This window comes from Hemitrygon akajei, chromosome 10 (genome assembly GCF_048418815.1).
Source record: "Hemitrygon akajei chromosome 10, sHemAka1.3, whole genome shotgun sequence".
Lineage (NCBI taxonomy): Eukaryota > Metazoa > Chordata > Chondrichthyes > Myliobatiformes > Dasyatidae > Hemitrygon > Hemitrygon akajei.
Window position 1 is genome coordinate 56891761 of NC_133133.1, and position 27243 is coordinate 56919003.

The 27243-nt window shown below is 41.4% G+C and overlaps 1 protein-coding gene across 1 annotated transcript in view; it reads left to right on the plus strand.

The window, feature by feature from the left end:
* hdac8 (histone deacetylase 8) overlaps window positions 1-27243 on the plus strand; it is a 106363-nt gene that overhangs the window by 68661 nt on the left and 10459 nt on the right. Inside the window, exons 8-9 of the mRNA XM_073058365.1 lie at window positions 18596-18768; window positions 21214-21308. Of these exons, the coding sequence (XP_072914466.1) occupies window positions 18596-18768; window positions 21214-21308 (268 nt within the window). The remainder of the gene's footprint in view (window positions 1-18595; window positions 18769-21213; window positions 21309-27243) is intronic.

Sequence of the window (27243 nt, forward strand, 5' to 3'; positions counted from 1 at the left end):
TTTTGTTAATGATTTTCATTTGTACTCAGTATCTGTGGCTTCTCGTTTAAGTGTCCAACAATAATTTGCCAGCATTGATGAATTCCAGTTGCCCTGGTATCTTTTCTCCATGACCGCAATGTCCTGGTGAAACCTTTCACCGTGCTCATCACTAACAGCACCAAGATTTGCAGGGAAGAAGTCTAAATGGGAATGCAGAAAATGAATCTTTAGTGATATGTTGTATTTCATCGTTTTATATGCTTGAAGCATGCTTTCAACCAGCTGCATGTAGTTTGGTGCTCAGTAGTTGTCGAGAAAAATTTCAACAACTTCTTTGAATGGCTTCCATGTGATTTTCTCCAGTCCCACTAGAAATTCTTCAAATTGCCTGTCACTGATGACCTGTTTGATTTGTGGACCAACAAAAATGCTTTCCTTTATCATGGCATCAGTTATTCTGGGAAGCATCTGTCTCAAATATCAAAATCCTTCATAGAAATTTTTGTGCCTGGTGATAGCAAATTCCATCCTTACAGTCCTGAACCCAGTAATTATTACTAAAACCTGTCCTGCCATGCAGCAGCCACACCGCCTAAGCATGCCCAAGCACGCCTGGACAAGATAGGAAACTCTCCAGCTTACATTGTAGGCAACATTTTAATTGCCTTGAATTATGAATTGAAATAATAAACATAAGTTTATTTAAAAAATGGTGCAGGATAGGGAAATTTCATGGTGATTTTCATTATTAGTAGCCCAAAATTCATAAGATACACCTAAATATATTCAAGAAGCAAAATCTTTATTGTCCAGTGTTATTGACTTAGATAATAGACAATAGACACTAGGTGCAGGAGTAGGCCATTTGGCCCTTCTAGCCAGCACCGCCATTCACTGTGATCATGGCTGATCATACACAATCAGTACCTCGTTCCTGCCCTCTCCCCATATCCCTTGACCCCGCTATCTATAAGAGCTCTATCTAACTCTCTCTTGAATGCATCCAGAGACTTGGCCTCTACTGCCTTCTGGGGCAGAGCATTCCACATATCCACCACTCTCTGGGTGAAAAAGTTTTTCCGCATCTCTGTTCTAAATGGCCTACCCCTTATTCTTAAACTGTGGCCTCTAGTTCTGGACTCACCCATCAGCGGGAACATGCTTCCTGCCTCCAGCGTGTCCAATCCCTTAATAATCTTATATGTTTCAATCAGATCCCCTCTCATGCTCCAATCTTTCAACATATGACAGTCCCGCCATTCCGGGAATTAACCTTGTGAACCTACGCTGCACTCCCTCAATAGCAAGAATGTCCTTCCTCAAATTTGGAGACCAAAACTGCACACAATACTCCAGGTGGGGTCTCACCAGGGCCCTGTACAGCTGCAGAAGGACCTCTTTACTCCTATACTCAATTCCTCTTGTTATAAAAGCCAGCATGCCATTAGCTTTCTTCACTGCCTGCTGTACCTGCATACTTGATTTCATTGACTGATGTACAAGAACACCTAGATCTCTTTGTACTTCCCTTTTTCCTAACTTGACTCCATTTAGATAGTAAGCTGCCTTCCTGTTCTTGCCACCAAAGTGGATAACTTCACATTTATCCACATTGAACTGCATCTGCCCTACATTTGCCCACTCACCCAACCTGTCCAAGTCACCCTGCATTCTCATAACATTCTCCTGACATTTCACACTGCCACCCAGCTTTGTGTCATCAGCAAATTTGCTAATGATACTTTTAATCCCTTCATCTAAATCATTAATGTATATTGTAAACAGCTGCGGTCCCAGCACCGAACCTTGCGGTACCCCACTGGTCACAGCTTGCCATTCCGAAAGGGACCCATTAATCACTACTCTTTGTTTCCTGTCAGCCAGCCAATTTTCAATCCATGTCAGTACTCTGCCCCCAATACCATGTGCCCTAATTTTGCCCACTAATCTCCTATGTGGGACTTTATCAAAAGCTTTCTGGAAGTCCAGGTACACTACATCCACTGGCTCTCCCTTGTCCATTTTCATAGTTACATCCTCAAAAAACTCCAGAAGATTAGTCAAGCATGATTTTCCCTTCATAAATCCATGCTGACTCGGACTGATCCTTCTACTGCTATCCAAATGCGTCATAATTTCCTCTTTTATAATTGACTCCAGCATCTTTCCTACCACTGACGTCAGGCTAACTGGTCTATAATTCCCTGTTTTCTCTCTCCCTCCTTTCTTGAAAAGTGGGACAACATTAGCCACCCTCCAATCAGCAAGAACTGTTCCTGAATCTATAGAACATTGGAAAATGATTACCATTGCGTCCATGATTTCTAGAGCCACCTCTTTAAGTACCCTGGGATGCAGACCATCAGGTCCCGGGGACTTATCAGCCTTCAGACTCAACAGTCTATCCAACACCATTTCTTGCCTAATATAAATTTCCTTCAGTTCATCCTTTACCCTAGTTCCTTTGACCACTATTACATCTGGGAGATTGTTTGTGTCTTCCCTAGTGAAGACAGATCCAAAGTACCTGTTCAACTCGTCTGCCATTTCCTTGTTCCCCACAATAAATTCACCCGTTTCTGTCTTCAATGGCCCAATTTTGGTCTTAAATATTTTTTTGCTATTCACATACCTAAAGAAGCTTTTACTATCCTCCTTTATATTCTTGGCTAGTTTACCTTCGTACCTCATTTTTTCTTGGCGTATTGCCTTTTTTGTTATCTTCTGTTGCTCTTTAAAAGCTTCCCAGTCCTCCGGTTTCCCGCTCATCTTTGCTATGTTATACTTCTTCTCTTTTATTTTTATACTGCCCTTTACTTCCCTCGTCAGCCACGGCTGCCCCTTACTGCCCTTAGGATCTTTCTTCCTCTTTGGAATGAACCGATCCTGCACCTTCTGCATTATTCCCAGAAATACCTGCCATTGTTCCACTGTCTTCCCTGCTAGGGTATTGTTCCATTGAACTTTGACCAGCTCCTCCCTCATAGCTCCATAGTTCCCTTTGTTCAACTGTAATACTGACACATCCGATTTTCCCTTCTCCTTCTCAAATTGTAGGTTAAAACATATATTATGGTCACTACCTTCTAATGGTTCCTTTACCTCGAGGTCCCTGATCAAATCCGGTTCATTGCACAACACTAAATCTAGAATTGCCTTCTCCCTGGTAGGCTCCAGTACAAACTGTTCTAAGAAACCATCTCGGAGGCACTCCACAAACTCCCTTTCTTGGGGTCCAGTACCATTCTGATTCTCCCAGTCTACCTGCATGTTGAAATCCCCCATGACAACTGTATCATTACCTTTGCAACATGCCAATTTTAACTCTTCATTCAACTTACACCCTACATCCAGACTGCTGTTTGGGGGCCTGTAGATAACTCCCATTAGGGTCTTTCTACCCTTAGAATTTCTCAGTTCTATCCATACTGACTCTACATCCCCAGATTCTATGCCCCCCCCCCCCCGCCAGTCAGTCTGTCCTTTCGATAAGATGTATTTCCTTGAGCATTCATTTCCCAGGCCTTCTCCGCTTGAAGCCATGTCTCAGTTATTCCCACAACATCGTACTTGCCAATTTCCAAATGAGCCTCAAGCTCATCTACTTTATTCCTTATACTTCGTGCATTCATATATAATACTTTTAATTTGGTACTCCCCTCTCCTTTCATATCATTTCCTATTTTGCTTGGCCATACTGTATGATCTCTTCTTGAGCTGTCTACTCCATTGATTCTGTTGTCCTTTTTAACTTTTCTTATTTTCACTTTCCCTTAAACTCCATCCTTATATTTCCAGTTCAAACCCCTTCCCACCCCCACTACTTAGTTTAAACACACCTGTGTTGCAGTGGCAAACCTGTCTGCCAGAATGCTGGTCCCCTGCCTATTAAGGTGCAACCCGTCCCTTTTGTACAATTCATCCCTACCCCAAAACAGATCCCAGTGGTCCAAGAATGTAAATCCTTGCTTCCTGCACCAGTTCCTCAGCCACACATTCAGATCCATTATCTCCCTGTTCCTGTCCTCTCCAGCACGAGGAACTGGAAGCAAACCAGAGATAACCACCCTGGAAGTCCTGCTTTTCAGCCTTCTTCCGAGTTCTCAGAAGTCCCGCTGCAGAATGTCCTTCCTCTTCTTCCCGATGTCATTTGTGCCGACATGCACTACCACTTCCGGCTGTTCACCTTCACCCTTGAGGATTCCCTGCAATCGGTCCGTGATGTCCTGGATCCTAGCACCAGGGAGGCAACACACCATCCTTAAATCTCGCCTGTTGCCGCAGAAATCCCTTTCCGTACCTCTTACTATGGAGTCCCCTACTACCACGGCTCTTCCTGATGTCTGACTCCTCGGCTCTGCTTCTGCACCAATTTTCGGCTTGCAGATCTGTCTGCCTCTCAGACTGGCAGTGTCTTCTGTCCTGACAGCTTCCAAGAGGGTGAACCTGTTTACAAGAGGTACATCCCCTGGGCTCTCCTGTACTTCAAGCATCCTTTCCTTCCTCATCGTCGCCCCCTTTCTCTCTTCCGGTATCCTCGGTGTAATGACCTCACTGTAGGTCCTGTCCAGAAAACCCTCGTTTTCGCAGATAAACCTGAGGTCGTCCAGTTCTTTCTTCAGTGCTGCAACATGCTCCTTCAGAAGCTGAATCTGGACATACTTTCCACAGCTGTAGCAGCCAGGGGCACCATCAGTGTCCCTGACCTCCCACATCATGCACATGGCACACTGAATCAGCTTAACGGTCATGTCTTCACCCTCTGCAATTGTGCCTGGTGTAGTCTCCTCACCGAAGACTCTCGAGCCAAAGACATGAAGATGAGACCACATTTTATAAGTAATTAATGCAGAAAACCAGGTAATTTAAAAGGGTTCACAAACTTTTTCTAGCAACTGTATCTGCTGGATAGTGTTCATGAAATATCTAAAGCACCAGTGGCTCATTGTGGGAAGATAATAGTGATGTGAAACATTATATCACTGAGTGTGTGGCTGTTCATTTTTATCTCAAGCCCAGCTGCTAGTTAAAAAAAACTAACACTATTACAGAGTTGAATGAAAAGATATTATTGAATGTTTCCAGTCTTAGATGGATCTCATGAGTTGTTTTAATGATCTTATTTTTGTAATGATTCATGTGCTCATTTATTGATTTTATGTCTTGGTGAAACATGGAAACATAGGCTGTTATTTTGGACAACAACACACACACAAAATGCTGGTAGAACACAGCAGGCTAGTCAGCATCTATAGGGAGAAGTGCTGTTGACGTTTCGGGCCGAGACCCTTCATCAGGATGAATTCACCAGCAATAATTTTGTCGTCTGGGCTTTCTTGAGCTCTAATGTATCACATGCTTTATCCTTCCTGCCCCTTCCTCTTCTCTGCTTTAAATAGCAGAGTAACACACACACAAAATGCTGGAGGAGCTCGGCAAATCAGGTGGCATCCAAGGTGAGGAATTAACAGTCAATGTTTCAGGCCAAGATTCATCATCAGGTCTGGAAAAGGTAAGGTGTCAGAATAAGAAGATGGAAGGGCAGAGGTGAGAGGAGGGGAAGGAGTCCAGCTGGCAGGTGATAGGTCAAAAAGGTAAAGTGCTAAAGAAGGGATCTCAGAGGATAGTAGACCAGGGGAGAAAGGGAAAGAGGAAGGGCACTAGAGGAAGGTGTTAGGCAGGTGAAGAAAAGAGAAAGGGTAAGCGGGGGCCCAGAATGGTGAATGGAAAAAGAGAGAAGGGGGAGGGAGAAATTACTGGAAGTTAGAGAAATCAATGTTCATGCTGTAAGTTTGGAGGATACCCAGAGGTATGAGTTGTTGATCCTCCAGTCTGAGAGTGGCCTCATTGTGGCAGTAGAGGAGGCCATGAACCAACATGTAAGAATGGGAGTGGAGAATGGAAATAAAGTGGTTGGCCACTAGGAAATCCTGCCTTTTGCGAATGCACAAAGGTGTTCAACAAAGCAGTCCTCCAATCTGCAACGGGGCTCACCAACGTAGAGGAGACGGCACCAGGTACAGTAGCTGATCCCGACAGACTCACAGGTGAAGTGCTCTGTTTGGGGCTCTGAATAGTGGTGAGGAAAGAGGTGACTGGGGAGGTGTAGCACTTTATGCTGCTTGCAGGTTTAATTGCCAGGAAGGAGATCACTGGGGAGTGACAAATGGACAAGGGAGTCAGAGAAAGAGCGATCACTGCAGAATGTGGGGGGGGGGGGGGGGGGGCGGTATATAAAGATGTTTTCTTGTTGAATCCTTTTGAAGATGGCAGAGTTTGTGGAGGCTTGTGGGGTGCTGGGTTAGGACAAGAGGAACTCTATCCCTATTATGGCGACATGAAAATGGGGTGTGAATGTGGGAAATGTATGAGGTGCTAGTGAGGGTAGAGGAAGGGAAACCCTGATCTTTGAAGAAGCAGGGCATCTCAGATGTTCTGGAATGGAAAGCCTCATCCTGACAACTGATGGTGCAGAGACAGAGGAACTGAGAAAAGGAAATGTCATTTTTACTAGTGACGGTGGGAAGAGGTATAATCAGCATAACTGAGAATCAGTAGGTTTGTTAAAGATATTAGTATTATTAGTAAAGGTTTTTATCATTTTTCATTTCTGATTAAAGGTTGTCGATCTAAAAGGCTTTCTTTCTGCAGGTGCCCCATTGACCTGCAAAATATCTCATGCATTTTTTGTTTTATTCATGATAAACAATGTGTATTTACTGCCCAGTTACTAACAAAATATTTAACCATGACTTTAATTAAGGAAGTTTCAAAGTTAAAAATGAATTTATGCTTTGTAAATTCTTCTTGCACAAAGAATTTGGGAGTTCCCAAAAATATTGGAATCTGATTCACTGTTAAACTTCCTGTAAATAATTGCCTAGTAATTGGATTGTACACTGGTGTGCTAAAATTTCCTGCACATTGCTGTAACAAGAACAACTAGTACCAGCACAGCTAGCCCATGCTTGTACTACTGCAAAATGATCACTAAACTAACATATGTTCTCATTGATTACATTCTTCAAAAGCACTTATTGTTACATTGAGCTCTGTGGAACCTGTATGAGTGGACTCCAGAGAGTTTTGTGAAGTGTGTCAGCAGGATGACCCTCTTAAATCAAGATTATAATGTGCTTTTCATTCCCCTAAGACAGTGGTTATTGTGTGGAGGTCTGAGGTTCAGTTTATATCAGTGTGGGTTGACAGTTGCATTAGATGACAATTGATAGCGTTAGATACATAGCTGGAAAAGGAAAAATGTCAGGCATCCTCTCTCAAATTGAAACAGGAGACTCCTGGTCCAACTTTCCAGTTGTTGCAACTTCATACATGATTCATTACTAATGTGATGTACTTGGGTAAAATCAATTATGAATTATGTAGCATAAGACAAAACAAGGCTGTGTGATACATTTTCTAGGCTAAATAGTGAATATTTATAATGATATAGGGAATATCAGCAGACAAATATTGATAGCACAATTAAATATAGCCTTCTAAAATCTTCTTTTCAAAGCCCTACCCTGTTATATGCACACTCTGCTGGCAACTATTATTTTATTTCTGGATGCCTTCATTGTTACTATGACTAGGGATAGTGTTAAATATCTGTAGCAATTTTGACAAAGCTGAATTATCTCCAAGATAGTCCACAGTCAACAAAAAAAGTCTTGGAAGTCACCATGGACCATGTTATTTGACAGTACATTTTTATGGATGCATTTATTTGTTAAAATATATAATATCCTTAATGTATTATCTTCTGGTATTTCAATACAAAGTTTGCAAGCAAAGCAGTCCAGAGACAGTAAATGAAAGATAATGTCCTTCCATTCACCCTTTTGAAGAGGTTTGTCCTTTCAACAGTATTGGCAAATAGCATTTGAAGTTTCAGATTTCTGTTACTGACTTTCATCCTGAATGAATGACAAGAAGACTAGATATGAATTAGGCGTTACTCACAATAATTAGTAGTTGGTGTCCTTTTTAATGGCTCCCTTGACTGTTTTTTTCATCATCTATTTTACATCAGCCATTATATGATAATGCTTCACTCTTAGGTGAATTCAGCCACATATACACATTATTACTTCACACGTAGCTCCAGCACAAAATTTTATCAGTCAGGAATTGCTTTCATTTTGGAAGAAAGGATACTGTCATTTTGTTATACATAGCCAAAAGCATCACTGTAAACAGCTAGTATACCAAATACTTAATTCTGCTTTTGTATTTAACGTGTGTATCTTCATAATAGGGTGCTTTCTAGCTGATATGGTATGCTTAGCAATTCATGTTAGGAACCTTATGATCTATTCATTGTTTTGAATCATTGCAGCCTCTTGTTATTGCAGTTACAGTACATTTTCTTTGCATGCCTGGCTCTGGCTTCTGCTACTGGTTATTACTGTTCAGTCAAAACTGACAACTCTAAATATATTGGAACAAAAGCCCTCAGATGTTGAAAATTGGAAACAAAAACAGGAAATACTGGAAGTACCCAGCAGGTCAAATGACACCTGTTGAGAGAGAAACAGAGTTAGTATGTCAAGGAACTCAGCAGGTCAGGCAGCATCTATGGAAAAGAATACAGTTGATGTTTTGGGCTGAAACCTTTCATCAGTCCTGATGAAGGGTGTTGGCCCAAAACATCGACTGTTCTCTTTTACATAGATGCTGCCTGACTTGCTGAGTTCCTCCAGCATTGTGTGTGTGCTTGTGTTACTTGGATTATCAGCATCTGCAGATTTTCTTTTGACTGTAGTATGTCAAATCAAGGTCTCTTCATCAGGATTCGGGTAATGAGGAAACAAGCATGTTGAGAGAGAGGGAGAGGGAATGAATGAGAATTTAATGAATTTATTCCCTCTGTTTGGAGTTGTGTCTGTACATTTTTTCCCAATTTATTTATTTTTTCCTCTAGTTTTCCAGTTTTTAAAGTAATTGTTGCCTTCACAACTTTTGGTGTGCACCAATTGCCCTCAGTTCTCTCCCCACAAATGCAGTTTAATTTGCTGGGTGCTTCCAACATGTTCCATTTTGACCCAAATATATGTATGTTAGCTTGATGATATTTCTCTTTAACCAGTGAATGATGATAACTCTACTGGCCTATTGGGAGAAAGAACCTGAGGGTGTAGTGAACTGAAATAATGAGCTGAACAACTGCTACACAGAGTAGAAGTAAGTTGGATTGAGCTTCTGAGCTTGGTGACAGGATTATTGAGTATATTGATCCTTGCTTCTTAAAGAAAATTGCCTGCCAATACACCACTAATTCAGTAAACAGATATGAGATCAAACCTTGCAGTGGTCTTTATAACTGATGGCAGAAGTATTTGCAGATAGATTGTCATTACGCTTCTGACTATGAATAAGGTGATGTAAGTGCAGCTGTTTGCAAATATTCTGATCAGTATGGTAATGCTGCAGTTAGTGCTGCTGTCATAATGTTTCAGGAACCTAGTTTTGATCTTGACCTTGGGGGTTCTCTGTATGGAGTTTGCATGTTCTTCCTGTAATTTTGTAGATTTCCCCTCACATTCTAAAAGTTGTGTTAGGTTAATAAGCTACAGATTTTTTTTAAAAAAACTATTGCTTCATGTAGGTAAATGGCTGACGAATTAAAGGGAGCTGATGAGGATGTTTGTGAGAGAGGGAGAGAGATAAATTATAGGTGGAGGGGCAAAATGGGATCGATAGGAATTTCGGCAGCCCCAAGGTTTATAACCTCCTGTGTGATAATAAGTAGGTAATATATAGATGAACACTATCTCACTGATTGAAGCTTTTTATTGCAGAATATATGTGATTTCTAAATTTCTAATGAAAGATGGGGATTTGATATGGACTTGCAAACAATTCTTTTTCATATTGCATTAAGGCAGTCTAGTATGGAATAGCTTGAAAGTTGAATTGCTTTACTGCAACTCAAAGGAATATAAACCTGATCAAGTATTTGTTTCCACTGAGAAATATATCACTATTTCTAGACTCCATTTTTGGAATGACTTTGTAGTTTTGGAATTCCTGTATATAAGTACATCTTTTGCACTGCAAATTTCAGACAAAAGATCCTCTTATTATGAGCTAATATAATGAGAGACAGTGTGTTTCATGGAGTACTTGTACAAAAGGAAAGTCTGTTCACAACAGAAGCAGTAGCCTGGTAAAACATGGAACTGGGCCACCCCTTGAAAGTGAGGACTGCGGCACTGGCTGAAATGGTAAATTTCCACAAAGGGAATGAGAATGGAACAGTGCTTCTCCATGCTGGACTGTCGACATGAGTAATGTATTACTTAGTGAAAAGTTTTCCACATAGGGTTATGACATGTATCTGGGTCAGGTGGATTCTCAGTTTTGATTGTACTGTTCTGAAGGACCATGATGCCTGAAGCCAAAAGTGAAGCATGAGTCATGATTAAAATTAAATCAAGCATTGCACACAACTGCAGGAGATGCAATACCTGTTCTTTCATCTTTTCATGTCCAAGTACCAGGAAAAATATGAGAATTTCAAAGGAAGACTTGGTTTCCTTCATTTTATCCACTCCCTGAATTTGAGCCACATTTCAGTACTCATTCATGCAGTTCTGCCAGTATCTCGAACATTCAATCCAATGCTAGGTAACAATATTCTAAAAATCATATTTTACTAATGTCTTGACTATATCTGCTTGGAAGCTTGATGATTTTCTTTAAATAGTATTTTTTAACATTAGCAAGGTAAATGGATAATGAAATACACACACACTCTCTCACGCTCGCTCACAGTCTTAGGCACATACAGTACCTTAGGTGTATGAATCCCAATGAAAGGATGTTGGGAAGGTGGAGTGCCATGGGTGGGGGGGGGGGGGGTGCAGATGCAGAGAAGGAGTGCTAGGGGCAGGGGGTGACATTGGTGCATAAGCATCCAGCCTGGAGACTAGTGTTCCTAACACATGCACAGTACTATAGTAATCTTGTGTATTGTACTGTACTGCTACCACACAAAAAAACAAATTTAATGACATGTGAGTGATGATAAACCTGATACTGATATGGATCTCTATTGTGCACTGAGAGTGGGAAGGGGGGAGGGAGAGGGAGGGGAACCATGGTTGGGAAAAGGGGAAAGGAAAGGGGGGAGGGAGTGGGAAACATCAGACAGACGTAATGATTAATGAACCAATAGTCTGGAATCAGATGACCCTGCACGGTGTCTCAGGGCTGGATGGTCTGCACCCATGTCACCCTCTGCCTCTTGTTCCACACCCTCCCATGGTGTCCACCCTTGCAATTCTCAACATCCTTTGCTCCTGCCAGATTTAACAAACTCTCTCTGCATTCCATGTTGACAAATAACAGCGCTGTGCAAAAGTCTTATATTGTACATATATACAGTACATACATGTGCAAGTGATGAACCTTTCACTACTGCTAATCCCATTCCCTTCTATAGTTAGATTCGGTGACATTGAACATGCAGCAGCATGTAATGAGAAATCTCATCATCACAAACATTTACCAGACCAGTGACTGAATATCTATTAATATTATGTTAATCAATAGTTATACTTCTTAACCGGAATTTTGTGATGATGATTGAATCTGTACTGATGTTATTACAGTTGTCTTGAGCAGCTGACTTCAGTAATTACTTGCAAGCAGCGCTTTGTGATAATTACTTCATCTGCGGCTAATTTAGAAGATGTGCATTGTCAATAACCGTCAGCATTGACAATGCCTCCTGACCAATTATCACACCTACATTCAAATATGATATTCGCAATCAAAGCAATTGTATAAGGAATTGTTTTGTTAATAGGATTTTCTATTGAAGAGATGCCATCATTTGGAGTGTATTGTACCAGAGAGTATTGAGGGTTAAACCTTCAAAAGTGTTGTGCATTTATGAATTCTGTTAACAATTTGTTCCAGCAATAAATTTAGTGAAAAAATATATATTGCTTATATAATACTGTTTTAATTATAGATTTATATTATTAGACATATTATGGTCTTTTCTAAACAATATCTGCAATAAAAAAACATTTGTAGAACCTGTAAACAATTAGTCCTTGAAAGCTGAATAGCTGCATTTTACATTGGTATTGCGAAGCACTGTTGTAACTCACTCCAGATGCGTGCCCACAGAGAGTAGGTTTATTCTATTCAGCCAGCTGAATATGAACACATCTTATGTAAGCTTAAATATGTACACTTTGTTTAATTTTATCCAATTTCTGTCTGCAATAATGTAGATTTACTGTAATAGTACTTTTTTGTACAATTACCTCTGTGTAATTTCTTTTCATGTATCCATGATGCTTGCTGTTTGTTTGGATATTCCTTGCCAGTTTGTTCTCATAGTCAAATTTCCGCTACTCAGCTTTGTAGTTCTGCGCTGCCAGTTCCTGAAAGATTCTCAGTCTGCTCACCTACCAGCAGCTTTTGTCACTTTTCTATATTCTAATTTTAGTTGAACATAGTGCTTAATATTTTGATCCTTTTAATTGAGTCCATCTTTCCAATTGCAATAAATTTAATGCTGAGCATTATATGTAGCTACTTCATAGAAACATAGAAAATAGGTGCAGGAGTAGGCCATTCGGCCCTTTGAGCCTGCACCGCCATTCAGTATGATCATGGCTGATCATCCAACTCAGAACCCTGTACCTGCTTTCTCGCCATACCCCCGATCCCTTTAGCCACAAGGGCCATATCTAACTTCTTAAATATAGCCAATGAACCGGCCTCATCTGTTTCCTGTGGCAGAGAATTCCACAGATTCACCACTCTCTGTGTGAAGAATTTTTTCCTCATCTTGGTCTTAAAAGGCTTCCCCTTTATCCTTAAACTGTGACCCCTCGTTCTGGACTTCCCCAACATCGGAAACAATCTTCCTGCATCTAGCCTGTCCAATCCCTTTAGAATTTTATACATTTCAATAAGATCCCCCCTCAATCTTCTAAATTCCAGTGAGTATAAGCCTAGTCGATCCAGTCTTTCTTCATATGAAAGTCCTTCCATCCCAGGAATCAATCTGGTGAACCTTCTTTGTACTCCCTCTAGGGCAAGAATATCTTTCCTTAGATTAGGGGACCAAAACTGCACACAATACTCTAGGTGCGGTTTCACCAAGGCCTTGTACAACTGCAGTAGAACCTCCCTGTTCCTGTATTCAAATTCTTTTGCTATGAATGCCAACATACCATTTGACTTTTTCACCACCTGCTGTACCTGCATGCCCACCTTCAATGACTAGTGTACAATGACACCCAGGTCTCATTGCACCTCCCCTTTTCCTAATCGGCCACCGTTCAGATAATAATCTGTTTTCCTGTTCTTGCAACCAAAGTGGATAACCTCACATTTATCCATATTAAATTGCATCTGCCATGAATTTGTCCACTCACCTAACCTATCCAAGTCACCCTGCATCCTCTTAGCATCCTCCTCACAGCTAACACTGCCGCCCAGCTTTGTGTCATCCGCAAACTTGGAGATGCTGCATTTAATTCCCTCGTCTAAATCATTAATATATATTGTAAACAACTGGGGTCCCAGCACTGAGCCTTGCGGTACCCCACTAGTCACTGCCTGCCATTCTGAAAAGGTCCCGTTTACTCCCACTCTTTGCTTCCTGTCTGCCAACCAATTCTCTATCCACATCAATACCGTGTGCTTTAAGTTTGCACACTAATCTCCTGTGTGGGACCTTGTCAAAAGCCTTTTGAAAATCTAAATATACCACATCCACTGGCTCTCCCCTATCCACTCTACTAGTTACATCTTCAAAAAATTCTATAAAATTCGTCAGACATGATTTTTCTTTTACAAATCCATGCTGACTTTGTCCGATGATTTCACCTCTTTCCAAATGTGCTGTTATCACATCTTTGATAACTGACTCTAGCATTTTCCCCACCACCGATGTCAGACTAACCGGTCTATAATTCCCCGGTTTTTCTCTCCCTCCTTTTTTAAAAAGTGGGGTCACATTAGCCACCCTCCAATCCTCAGGAACTAATCCAGAATCTAAGGAGTTTTGAAAAATTATCACTAATGCATCCACTATTTCTTGGGCTACTTCCTTAAGCACTCTGGGATGCAGACCATCTGGCCCTGGGGATTTATCTGCCTTTAATCCCTTCAATTTACCTAACACCACTTCCCTACTAACATGTATTTCCCTCAGTTCCTCCATCTCACTAGACCCTAGGTCCCCTACTATTTTCTGAAGATTATCTATGTCCTCCTTAGTGAAGACAGAACCAAAGTAGTTATTCAATTGGTCTGCCATGTCCTTGTTCCCTATGATCAATTCACCTGTTTCTGACTGTAAGGGACCTACATTTGTCTTGACCAATCTTTTTCTTTTCACATATCTATAAAAGCTTTTACAGTCAGTTTTTATGTTCCCTGCCAGCTTTCTCTCATAAACTTTTTTCCCTTTCCTAATTAAGCCCTTTGTCCTCCTCTGCTGGTCTCTAAATTTCTCCCAGTCCTCAGGTGTGCCCTTTTTTTTGCTAGTTTATATGTTTCTTCTTTGGACTTGATACTATCCCTAATTTCCCTTGTCAGCCACGGGTGCACTACCTTCTCTGGTTTTTGTAGCTTAATTGTTGTAGTTCATCCATGCGATCTTTAAATACTTGCCATTACATATCCACCATCAACCCTTTAAGTATCATTTGCCAGTCTATTTTAGCTAATTCACGTCTCATACCTTCAAAGTTATCCTTCTTTAAGTTCAGAACCTTTGTTTCTGAATTAACTATGTCACTCTCCATCTTAATGAAGAATTCCACCATATTATGGTCACTCTTACCCAAGGGGCCTCGCACAAGATTGTTAACAAACCCTTCCTCATTGCTCAATACCCAATCTAGAATGGCCTGCTCTCTAGTTGGTTCCTCGACACGTTGGTTCAGAAAACCATCCCGCATACATTCTAAGACATCCTCTTCCTCAGCACCCTTACCAATTTGGTTCACCCAATCTACATGTAGATTGAAGTCACCCATTATAACTACTGTTCCTTTATTGCACACATTTCTAATTTCCTGTTTAATGCCATCCCCAACCTCACTACTACTGTTAGGTGGCTTGTACACAACTCCCACCAGCGTTTTCTGTCCCTTAGTGTTATGCAGCTCTACCCATATTGATTCCACATCCTCCAGGCTAATGTCCTTCCTTTCTATTGCGTTAATCTCCTCTCTAACCAGCAATGCTACCCCACCTCCTTTTCTTTCCTGTCTATCTCTCCTGAATATTGAATATCCCTGGATGTTGAGCTCCCATCCTTGGTCACCCTGGAGCCATGTCTCTGTGATCCCAACTATATCATATTCATTAATAACTATCTGCACATTCAATTCATCCACCTTGTTACGAATGCTCCTTGCATTGACACACAAAGCCTTCAGGCTTGTTTTTACAACACTCTTAGCCCTTATACAATTATGTTGAAAAGTGGCCCTTTTGATTTTTGCCCTGGATTTGCCTGCCTCCCACTTTTACTTTTCACCTTACTACTTTTTGCTTCTACTCTCATTTTACACCCCTCTGTCTCTCTGCACTTGTTCCCATCCCCCTGCCACATTAGTTTAAATCCTCCTGAACAGCAGTAGCAAACGCTCCCCCTAGGACTTTGGTTCCAGTCCAGCCCAGGTGCAGACCGTCCTGTTTATACCGGTCCCACCTCCCCCAGAACTGGTTCCAGTGCCCCAGAAATTTGAATCCCTCCTGCTTGCACCATTTTTCAAGCCATGTATTCACCTGAAATATCCTCCTATTTCTACTCTGACTAGCACATGGCACTGGTAGTAATCCAGAGATTATTACCTTTGTGGTCCTACTTTTTAGTTTATCTCCTAACTCCCTAAATTCACCTTGTAGGACCTCATCCCGTTTTTTACCTATATTGTTGGTACCTATGTGCACCATGACCACTGGCTGTTCACCTTCCCATTCCAGAATGTCCTGCAGCCACTCAGAGACGTCCTTGGCCCTTGCACCAGGGAGGCAACATTCCACTCTGGAGTCTCGTTTGCAGCTGCAGAAACGCCTATCTATTCCCCTTACAGTCGAATCCCCTATCGCTATAGCTCTCCCACTCCTTTTCCTTCCCTCCTGTGCTGCAGAACCACCCATGGTGCCATGAACTCGGCTGCTGCTGCCTTCCCCTGATGAGACATCTCCCCCAACAGTATCCAAAACAGTATATCTGTTTAGCAGGGAGATGACCTCAGGGGACTCCTGCACTACCTGCCTACTGCTACGCTGTCTAGTGGCCACCCATTCCCTTTCTGCCTGTGTAGCCTTTACCTGTGGTGTGGCCAACTCACTGAACGTGCTATTCACGACTTTCTCAGCATCGCGGATGCTCCAATATGAATCCAGTCGCAGCTCCAGACGTTCAATGCAGTCTTAATATCTGCCACTGCTTATCTACTACCTTTCCTTTCGCCTGCTTTCCACTCAAAACAATTCTTCCTGAATTCTTTTTTGTCTTTATTTAAGTTGAAGATACTCATTTTAGACTAGAGGAATTCATCCTCAAACTGTATCTGAAATCTGTAGAGCAAACATGAGGAAATCTGCAGATGCTGGAAATTCAAACAACACACACAAAATGCTGGTGGAACACAGCAGGCCAGGCAGAATCTATAGGGAGAAGCACTGTCGACTGAAATCTGTAGTGTGACTTTAGTTCTTCAAAATCTCATTTTAATCCTAACTCATTACACATGACTAATTTCTTAAAACCTTGTTCCCACCTAGGTTCCACAGCAAAAGGCTACAAAAAAACAATGTACAAATTCACCACTTTGATTAGGCCAAGTCATTTTGCAGGTTAAAACTTGTCAAAATATTTGCAGTTTCCTTCCCATTTATGATTTGCCCTCACGCAAGACAATACTTCGGGGACTAATGGATCATTCCTACTCAAGTCTTCTTTCCTTGCTGTTCTTTTTGTCTATCAAACTGCAACAAATTAACTGCTCATCACTACCTTCCTTGTTTAATAATGCTACCCTTCCTTCCCCGCCCTCTGTGCCTATTCTTTTGGAACACAGAATAGCCCGGAATATTGAGTTCCCAGTCCTGATCAGCCTCCAACCACATCTCTGCAGTAGTTATTAAACCAAATTCTTTCGTTCTGTTTTTGCTGTCAATTCATCTACCTTGTTACAGGTTCTGCTTGAATTCAGATAGAGTCTCAAACTTAGACATTTTTGCATTTGTTACTCCAGTTCCAATTTTAATTGCACACTTGTTATATTTTTGCTTCTTTTTGTCACATTTTGATTTTTCACTCCTTACCACTCTGCAACTGGTCTCTCTTTTTGATTCGCTTCCTAATACTTGAACCCTCATCCCTTACAATTAGTTTAGAGCCCTGTCAGTAATGCTATTTACACATTTCTCCAGGATATTGGTCCCATCATGGTTCACATGAAACCCATCCCAATGCAATAGCTCTCTCTTGCCCCAGCACGGGAGATTATTATTTTTATGATTCTGCTTACCCATTTCATTTCAAATTGCTGTTCATATCCAACACAACGTTTTTCCAAGATGATTAGTGCCCACAGGGACTACAACAACTGTATCCTCCCCCTTCCAATCCAAATTCCTCTCCTGCCCAAAGAACAGTGTTTGTTACTCTAATAATGATATCTCCTCGCTGGTATATTCTTGTTCCCCCCCCCCCCCAATATCATATACCCCACATATGCTATAGTATTCTGGATAGTTTGCATATTCATCCTGCAAACCCTACATGTATATCAACAGGGAGCATATGCCTCATACCTATTAGACAATGGTAGGAACTGAGACCTCAGCATCCTCCTGCCTATTTTATAACTATTTCTTACTGACCTTGACTACTGAAAAAAATTTAGGTATTTAATTTACAGAGTGTAACTGCCTTCTGGAAAAGTGTCTGGGTAACAGTTCCCCTTCCTGATGTGTCACAGTATCTGAGGCTCAGACTCTCGCTAATCAACTCCGAGCTGGTAGGTCAGTTCCCTGAACTACCAACACTTTCTGTAAGTGTAGTTATCATGAACCACAGTGAGGGGTATTAGATCCTACATGTTGCAGTTTCAATACATTACCTGTCTAGCCATCTCTCTCTGATTTGTATGGGCAAACAATGAATCAACAGGGTGGAATTGCTGATTGACCATATATATGAATTCAGAGAAGTAGGCATTAAGGTCAAGGTGGGGTGTCCCCTACCCTATGAATGTGAGGAAGTCACTGAATACAGTCTTTTTCTTAACCTCATTACCCCTACTGGGCAGAGGCTGACTCATCAGAGTCCTCTGTCCTGGGCCAGTTTTTCAAGTTGTCTCTAGGTGTAGTCCATCTTCTTGGTGTATCCTTTCTCTCCCAGGGATGAGATCTTCGGAGCTTCTGTTGGTGTTTCTGTAGCACTGGGTTTTTACAGGATGGGGTTGCTAGCCCCATGCCCAACCCTCTGCCTTTCACAGCCGGGCTTGGGACTGTCCGTGGCGGAGTTATTGAATATAATGATTCTGGGATATCAAATGCAGGGATAATTTTGTAGCCCTTAATATCTATTTACTTCTGTGTTTCTCTCTAGTGTCTTGAAAGAGGTTTATGTTTCATTTAACCCTGAAGCTGTAGTCTGTCAGCTAGGAGCAGACACTATGGCCGGGGACCCTATGTGCTCCTTTAATATGACACCAGTAGGAGTGGGAAAGTGCCTGCGTTACATACTGAACTGGGAGTTGCCAACTCTGATCTTAGGAGGAGGTGAGTTTATCTGCCTTTGGTTGAAGGATGGTTGAGACTAAATATAGAGTTAACTGCAAATCAGTACGCAACTAGATTATTGAACAGTTACATTGTTGGTTGTGAGAAGGATGTAAAAATAAAATTGCATACCTTTACAGAAGGGAATTTTTTAAAACGTTAAAGCCTCTGAGTAATTGTATAACTAAATCATCAGTGGAGCCTATGTATAGCCTGATCTGCTGGTAATGTTCCAGTATGTCAGGACCACATTAGCAACAAATTATAGCTATTGAAGTTTAATCAGATTTCACCTGCCTCAAAACTTCACTCAAAGACAGAAATTCCCTTTCTTCCATCCATTTCCACCGCCATCTTCTCTGTATCTAAATTATTCTTTCTCACTTCTTCAGATCTGATGAAGCACCCTTCACCTGGAGTATTTTCTTTCTCTGTTTCCAAAGATGCTGCCTGACCAGCTAAGCTTTCCAGCATTTTTAAGTTTCTGTTTCTATATCATGATGGCTCAAGTTTTCTTATCAAAGTCTGGCCTTCTGGATAGTTTCCACAAGATTATGCTAGCAATATATTGTACTGACCAAGAAACTTAATATTCTGATAACTGCTCCCGTTAAGCCGTTTCAACTTGTCCTATCACAGACATTTGCTTTGTTCTATACATGCCTGATCCACTTCCTCTCATACTGAAAATTAATTTGTATCTCTCTCTTTCTCATTTCTGCCCAGGGGTCACATTTCTGAAATGTTAACTTGGTGTCTATCCACAAATGCTAACTGATCTGCTGAATTTCTTCCAGCATTTTCTGTTTTTATTTCAGATTCCCAGTATCTACAGTTACTTTAGATCTTTGAAATGTATTCAAGGTTCTTCCTTAATCCTATCAATACTTCCTTCTGGTGTATTGTTAAATATGTCTCTAGAGGATTAAGGTAGTGGGTGAATTGGGTCCATTGATTTTTTTAAAAAAGTTCAAAAGGCATATACTGGTAAAAGTTTGTCATGATATGATGCCAAATATTTGGTTATGGGGTCTGATGAAATGCAATCTTAGCTGAAAGAGTGAAGCTATCTATATTATTTGTGAAATTACAGTTTAAAATAAATTTGTAAAATACTGTGGAACCTGAAATGAACACCAGAAGTGCTCAATGCTCTGAAGTCAGGAAGGATTTGTGGGGAATCGAAAAGATTTTTGTGTTATGTTGGCCAGACCCAACTGCAAGGTTTCCTGGGTTTTACCTGTCTCAAAGAATGCCAGTAATTTTAAAGAGGATCCAACAGAAAATCTGTAGTATGCTTATTGTATTAGGGATCAACTTACTGCAGTCTCTGTCGGGAATAAACAATAATATTATTATACCTACCTTTGATACAAATTTGTTTGTGATAAACTCCCTCATCAAAATGACTATACAGTGGATCACAGACTTGAACCTCAATATATAATATTGCTCCAGCCATGACGTAGAAGTTGCTGTTTTAGGTTGAACATTAAATTGGGAAAATTTAGACTTAAAAGAAGTATTAAGGTGCAGATGCAGGGAGAAGGGGAAGGGAGAACAAAAGAGGCTTGAGTGAGGGCAAGGAATTGTGGCTAAATCTTGCATTTATTCTCTTTTACACTTTCCCTTTTTAAATCTTCTTAGGACTACAAACCCTATTGAGAGATGGGTAAGAGTACCAGTTGTATTGAAGTATGTAAAAATCGTCAAAGTGATCTTCTCCCTCCATGGCAGGAGATTTTGGAGCAGGATCCCACAATTTATAGAGGAAATAAAAGCAGTTCTTGAAAACTATAAAATTTAATTGTTTTGGTAACGAATGGACTAATATCAACTCAACAGTTATCCACCAAGCAACTGTGTAAACAACAGCACTCACAGACTTGTATTCTGACAGTATAATAGCCTATTATTGAGAAGTCTTCTTCAAAGTTAAGACTGAACCTCACTGATGTTGAGGGGATAAACAGAATAGTAATTGCTTGTATGTTCACGTACTAATAATTTAATGCACTGTACAAGCTCTGAAAACCTTATGTTAAACTATAGGAAGAGAAAAGATAAACTAATTGATAGTTTTCTTAACTAATCATTGTGCCTTCAAAGGTAATCAATTTGAGTATATAATAGTGTATTAAAGTGCTATTAAAATGAGAAGTATTAAATAATCTCTGTACAATGCATTGTCTCATAAAATATTTCTAAGCAACACACACAAAATGCTGGAAGAACTCAGCAGGCCAGGCAAAATCTATGGCAAAAAGTACAGTTGAAGTTACGTGCTGAAATGTCAACTGTACTTGTTTCTGCATATGCTGCCTGACCTGCAGAGTTCCTCCAGCATTTTGTGTGTATTGCTCAGATTTCCAGCACCTGCAGATTTTCTCTTGTTTGTGATAAGATATTTCTACATTGGTTTGGTTTTTTTTCTGGTGGTGACAGGAGGCTATAACCATGCTAATACAGCCCGGTGCTGGACATACCTCACTGCTATTATCCTCGGAAAAACTCTGTCTTCAGAAATTCCTGATCATGAGGTAAGACTGCATCAAGCTTCTTTTCCTTGCTGAGTCATTCTATCTAATCAAAATGGGGATTTTTACTCTGAATGCAGCTTTGTTGTTGAATTGGTCACACAACAATAATGTACTGTTTCTCCATTTTCCCCCAAATGATCCCTTGCACTGAACCAAAGTAAACTGTAACTGTTCGATATCTTAAGTAGCTGTTCATTTAAAATTACTTGATGGATTTTTATTTTATCTGTGTAATGTGACTTTGGCAAAGATAGCAAAGGATACAAAGCGATGGGATGATATAATATGTTGGAGTATAATTGTTCAGAAGAAATGAACAATTGTTTGTTGCATGAATTCTTTACTAATGATTTTAAGAATATTGCTAAGAGAAGGTACTAAGTGTTAACAGGGACTAGTAGTAATGAAGAAAGTTGATAGAAAACTTTTTTTAAAGTAGCAAATTCAACAGAAAAGTTCAGTTGCCATCAATCTTTATTGTAAAATTATGACAGAATCATTAGCTTTAATTTTCAGAGTACCGTTATTTGATCACAAACATACAATATTCTTCACAGAAATGATATCAAACAAAGAAGTAGCACTGACCAATGTAAGGAGACACTATAGTAGGTGATCATAAGGTTTATCAAAGAGGAAGGTTTTAAGAATCATTATGAAGTATTGAAGAGAGGTGAAGAGAAAGTACGATGGTCTGAACATTTGGAGATTATAGAGAAGTCAAGAGAGTTGGCATCATCAGTGTATATCATATATGTCAAACTCAAGGCCCGCGGGCCAAATCCGGCCCGCGGTGTAATTATCTTTGGCCTGCGAGATAATATCTAATTACTATTAAAGCTGGCCCCAGTAATTGAAGCGCCTATGGCGTATGATATGGCTAATGCTGAGTTTTCAGGTACCAGGTTTTCAGGGTTTTTAGTGTTTATTCGGCAGTCTTCTTCATAAGAAACGGAATTTGTAAAGTGAAACACTTTGTAGTTATAGCAGAGACTGAGACACATGAGAGCAGGCTGAAAAAACGGAGGCAACGAAAGCTGCGTTCACACGCGTCCGACTGATCCGGCCCGCATGAAGCTGCATTTTGCTCAATCCGGCCCGTGACCTAAAATGAGTTTGACACCCCTGGTGTATATGATGCTTTCTCAGCTGAAACACAGCATGTGGATGGTGGGTGGGGGTGATCATGTGAGACAATAGAAGAACTACTTCTTGTATGGAAATTAGTCACCAAAAGGAGATTCTTCGGTAACAAGTGTGTGTGTGTGTGTGTGTGTGTGTGTGTGTGTGTGTGTGTGTGTGTGTGTGTGTGTGTGTGTGTGTGTGTGTGTGTACTATATAGACACTAAGAATTTGGTTCACATATCACTCACTCGCAGATTGATTCCCATGCTCCTGTTCACACGTTGGGTCCTCAGTTCCTGTGCACCTATCTATTTGCTAGTGCCTAGTCAGTGGGTCCATTTAATATCAGATAATGTATACAGTATACAACCTGAAATTCTTACTCTTTGCAGACAACCATGAAACAGAAGAAAACACCAGAGAATGATGAAAGAAAAAAGCGTTAGAGCCCCAAAGTCCCCCTCCCCCTCTCAAAGCATCAACCCTCCTCCCACTTGCTCCAGCAGGAAGCATCAGAGCCCACCACCCATTAAGCAGTAGCAAAGCTCCCAAAGAAAGACCATGGTCTGCAGTCCATCAAAAAAACATTATTCACCCAACGGTTTGACATGCCACCGGCCCTTTCCCTCACTAACAAGGGACAGAGAGGTGTCACCCATTCTACAGCTAGAGGGGAGACCAACAGATTGCTGTTTTGATGTTACAGTCTAAACTGATGCTTACTTGAGCTCACCCAACTCAAGAACCAGCAGATCCCACCCCCCCATCGAGAGAGAGAGAGAACAAGAACAATCACTTGAGTGCAGAGACCTCGACATCCACACTTGCTGTCTCGCTGTTCCGAACTCCTGCAATGCCCCAGTTGGTGACACCGGCAAGGAATTGGGTTCATAGGGGCCACCCGAGGCTGCACTCCAAAGGTGCACATCTTCCAGGCCATTCCTGGAGAGATCAAAGACAGCCCGTCGGTGAGTTCCAGGAGCAGGAGCCTACTGCCATGAAGAACTGCATGATCAAGACTCTTGACAAGACCCCAACCATCTTGAAAAGGAAAAAAGAGACATCAAAGAGAGGAAATTATGCTATTTCACAGCTGAGAACATAGAACATGGAACATAGAATAGTACAGCACATTACAGGCCCTTCGGCCCACAATGTTGTGCCAACCCTCAAACCCTGCCTCCCATATAACCCCCTACCTTAAATTCCTCCATATACCTGTCTAGTAGTCTCTTAAACGTCACTAGTGTATCTGCCTTCACCACTGACTCAGGCAGTGCATCCCACGCACCAACCACTCTTGAGTGAAAAACCTTCCTCTAATATCCCCCTTGAACTTCCCTCCCCTTACCTTAAAGCCATGTCCTCTTGTATTGAGCAGTGGTGCCCTGGGGAAGAGGCGCTGGCTGTCCATCCACTCTGTCTATTCCTCTTAATATCTTGTACATCTCTATCATGTCTCCTCTCATCCTCCTCTCCAAAGAATAAAGCCCTAGCTCCCTTAATCTCTGATCATAATCCATACTCTCTAAACCAGGCAGCATCCTGGTAAATCACCTCTGTACCCTTTCCAGTGCTTCCACATCCTTCCTATACTGAGGCGACCAGAAATGGACACAGTACTCCAAGTGTGGCCTAACTAGAGTTTTATAGAGCTGCATCATTACATCGCGACTCTTAAACTCTATCCCTCGACTTCTGAAAGCTAACACCCCATAAGCTTTCTTAACTACCCTATCTACCTGTGAGGCAACTTTCAGGGATCTGTGGACATGTACCCCCAGATCCCTCTGCTCCTCCACACTACCAAGTATCCTGCCATTTACTTTGTACTCTGCCTTGGAGTTTGTCCTTCCAAAGTGTACCACCTCACACTTCTCTGGGTTGAACTCCATCTGCCACTTCTCAGCCCACCTCTGCATCCTATCAATGTCTCTCTGCAATCTTCGACAATCCTCTACACTATCTACAACACTATCAACCTTTGTGTTGTCTGCAAACTTGCCAACCCACCCTTCTGCCCCCACATCCAGGTCGTTAATAAAAATCACAAACACTAGAGGTCCCAGAACAGATCCTTGTGGGACACCACTAGTCACAACCCTCCAATCTGAATGTACTCCCTCCACCACAACCCTCTGCCTTCTGCAGGCAAGCCAATTCTGAATCCACCTGGCCAAACTTCCCTGGATCCCATGCCTTCTGACTTTCTGAGTAAGCCTACCATGTGGAGCCTTGTCAAATGCCTTACTAAAATCCATGTAGATCACATCCACTGCACTACCCTCATCTATATGCCTGGTCAGCTCCTCAAAGAACTCTTATCAGGCTTGTTAGGCACTATCTGCCCTTCACAAAGCCATGCTGACTGTCCCTGATCAGACCATGATTCTCTAAATGCCCATAGATCCTATCTCTAAGAGTATTTTCCAACAGCTTTCCCACCACAGACATAAGGCTCACTGATCTATAATTACCTGGACGATCCCTACTACCTTTTTTGAACAAGGGGACAACATTCGCCTCCCTCCTATCCTCCGGTACCATTCCCGTAGACAACGAGGACATGAAGATCCTAGCCAGAGGTTCAGCAATCTCTTCCCTTACCTCGTGGAGCAACCTGGGGAATATTCCTTCAAGCCCCGGGGACTTATCTGTCCTAATGTATTTTAACAACTTCAACACCTCTCCCTTAATATTAACATGCTCCAGAACATCAACCTCACTCATATTGTCCTCACCGTCATCAAGTTCCCTCTCAGTGGTGAATACTGAAGAGAAGTATTCATTGAGGACCTCGCTCACTTCCACAGCCTCCAGGCACATCTTCCCACTTTTATCTCTAATTGGTCCTACCTTCACTCCTGTCATCCTTTTGTTCTTCACATAATTGAACAATGCCTTGGGGTTTTCCTTTAACCTACTCGCCAAGGCCTTCTCATTCCCCCTTCTTGCTCTTCTCAGCCCCTTCTTAAGCTCCTTTCTTGCTACCCTATATTCCTCAATAGACCCATCTGATCCTTTCTTCCTAAACCTAGTCTATGCTGCCTTCTTCCACCTGACTAGATTTTCCACTTCACTTGTCACCCATGGTTCCTTCACCCTACCATTCTTTATCTTCCTCACCGGGACAAATTTATCCCTAACATCCTGCAAGATACCCCTAAACATCAACCACATGTCCATAGTACATTTCCCTGCAAAAACATCATCCCAATTCACACCCACAAGTTCTAGCCTTATAGCCTCATAATTTGCCCTTCCCCAATTTAAAATGTTCCTGTCCTCTCTGATTCTGTCCTTTTCCATGATAATGCTAAAGGTCAGGGAGCGGTGATCACTGTCCCCCAGATGCTCACCCACTGACAGATCTGTGACCTGACCCGGTTCGTTACCTAATACTAGATCTAGTATGGCATTCCCCCTAGTCGGCCTGTCAACATACTGTGACAGGAATCCATCCTGGACACACTTAACAAACTCTGCCCCATCTAAACCCTTGGAACTAATCAAGTGCTAATCAATATTAGGGAAGTTAAAGTCGCCCATGATAACAACCCTGTTATTTTTGCACCTTTCCAAAATCTGCCTCCCAATCTGCTCCTCGGTATCTCTGCTGCTACCAGGGGGCATATAGAATACCCCCAATAGAGTAACTGCTCCCTTCCTGTTCCTGACTTCCACCCATACTGACTCAAAAGAGGATCCTGCTACATTACCCACCCTTTCTGCAGCTGTAATAGTATCCCTGACCAGTAATGCCACCCCTCCTCCCTTTTTTCCCCCCTCTCTATCCCTTTTAAAGCACTGAAATCCAGGAATATTGAGAATCCATTCCTGCCCTGGTGCCAGCCAAGTCTCCGTAATGGCCACTACATCATAATTCCATGTATGTATCCAAGCTCTCAGTTCATCACCTTTGTTCCTGATGCTTCAGGAAGAAGCTGAGCTTGAAGAAGTCGCCCTCTGGTGCCATCTTAGCTCTTCCTCCATGCTTTATTTAAACTAGCTAACCAAAATGTCTTTAAAAAGGTGAATTAAATGCATGTTTGAGTCATAATAAATTAACATCTGATTGTCCAGATAATTTGATCCTCTGGTACCTTCAATGTCCTGACCCTGCTTCATGCACATGAAAAAAAACAGAGATTGCTAAAATATTCAATTATTCAGGCAGCAGCTGAGGAGAGAGAAACAAGTTGTTGACTATTTACCAGAGTTCATTTACCTACAGAGATTTTCCAGTAGTATTTTTTTTGTAATTATTGATTTTCAACATCTGCAACATGTTGCTTTAAAGGGATAGATTACCTTTGTCAAAATCACGTAGGTATCAATAGTAACTTAGATGGTTAGAAATATAGTGATAATCAATCTGAACTCATCCCAAGTCTTAAGTATTCAGAATTTCTTCTCGTACCCAAGCTGACCCAGCCATTGCCATATGCATTGCAATGTTAACCATGCTATTGACCTCTTTGAGGATGGAACATCATAGAACTGGACCTGAAACTTTCAACTTCCTGAAAGTTATTTCCTTACCAAGTAAGTCATATTGATTTAGTAAAGTACAGACAGAGCTGTCATGGCAAAGCATGTCCTGACCCATAACAAAAAGATTTATCAGAACATACAGCTAATTTGATTTAAATCCAACCAGATGTTAGTCAGAACTCCTCTGACTTGCACCAAATAGCCAGCCTCTACTGTGATTAAAGGCATTTTAGTACTTGACAGTGACAATACCTGGTTAGATGGAATATTGAAAAAGGACAACGTTAATCTGGAAGGATTTTGGAGAGGAAATGAA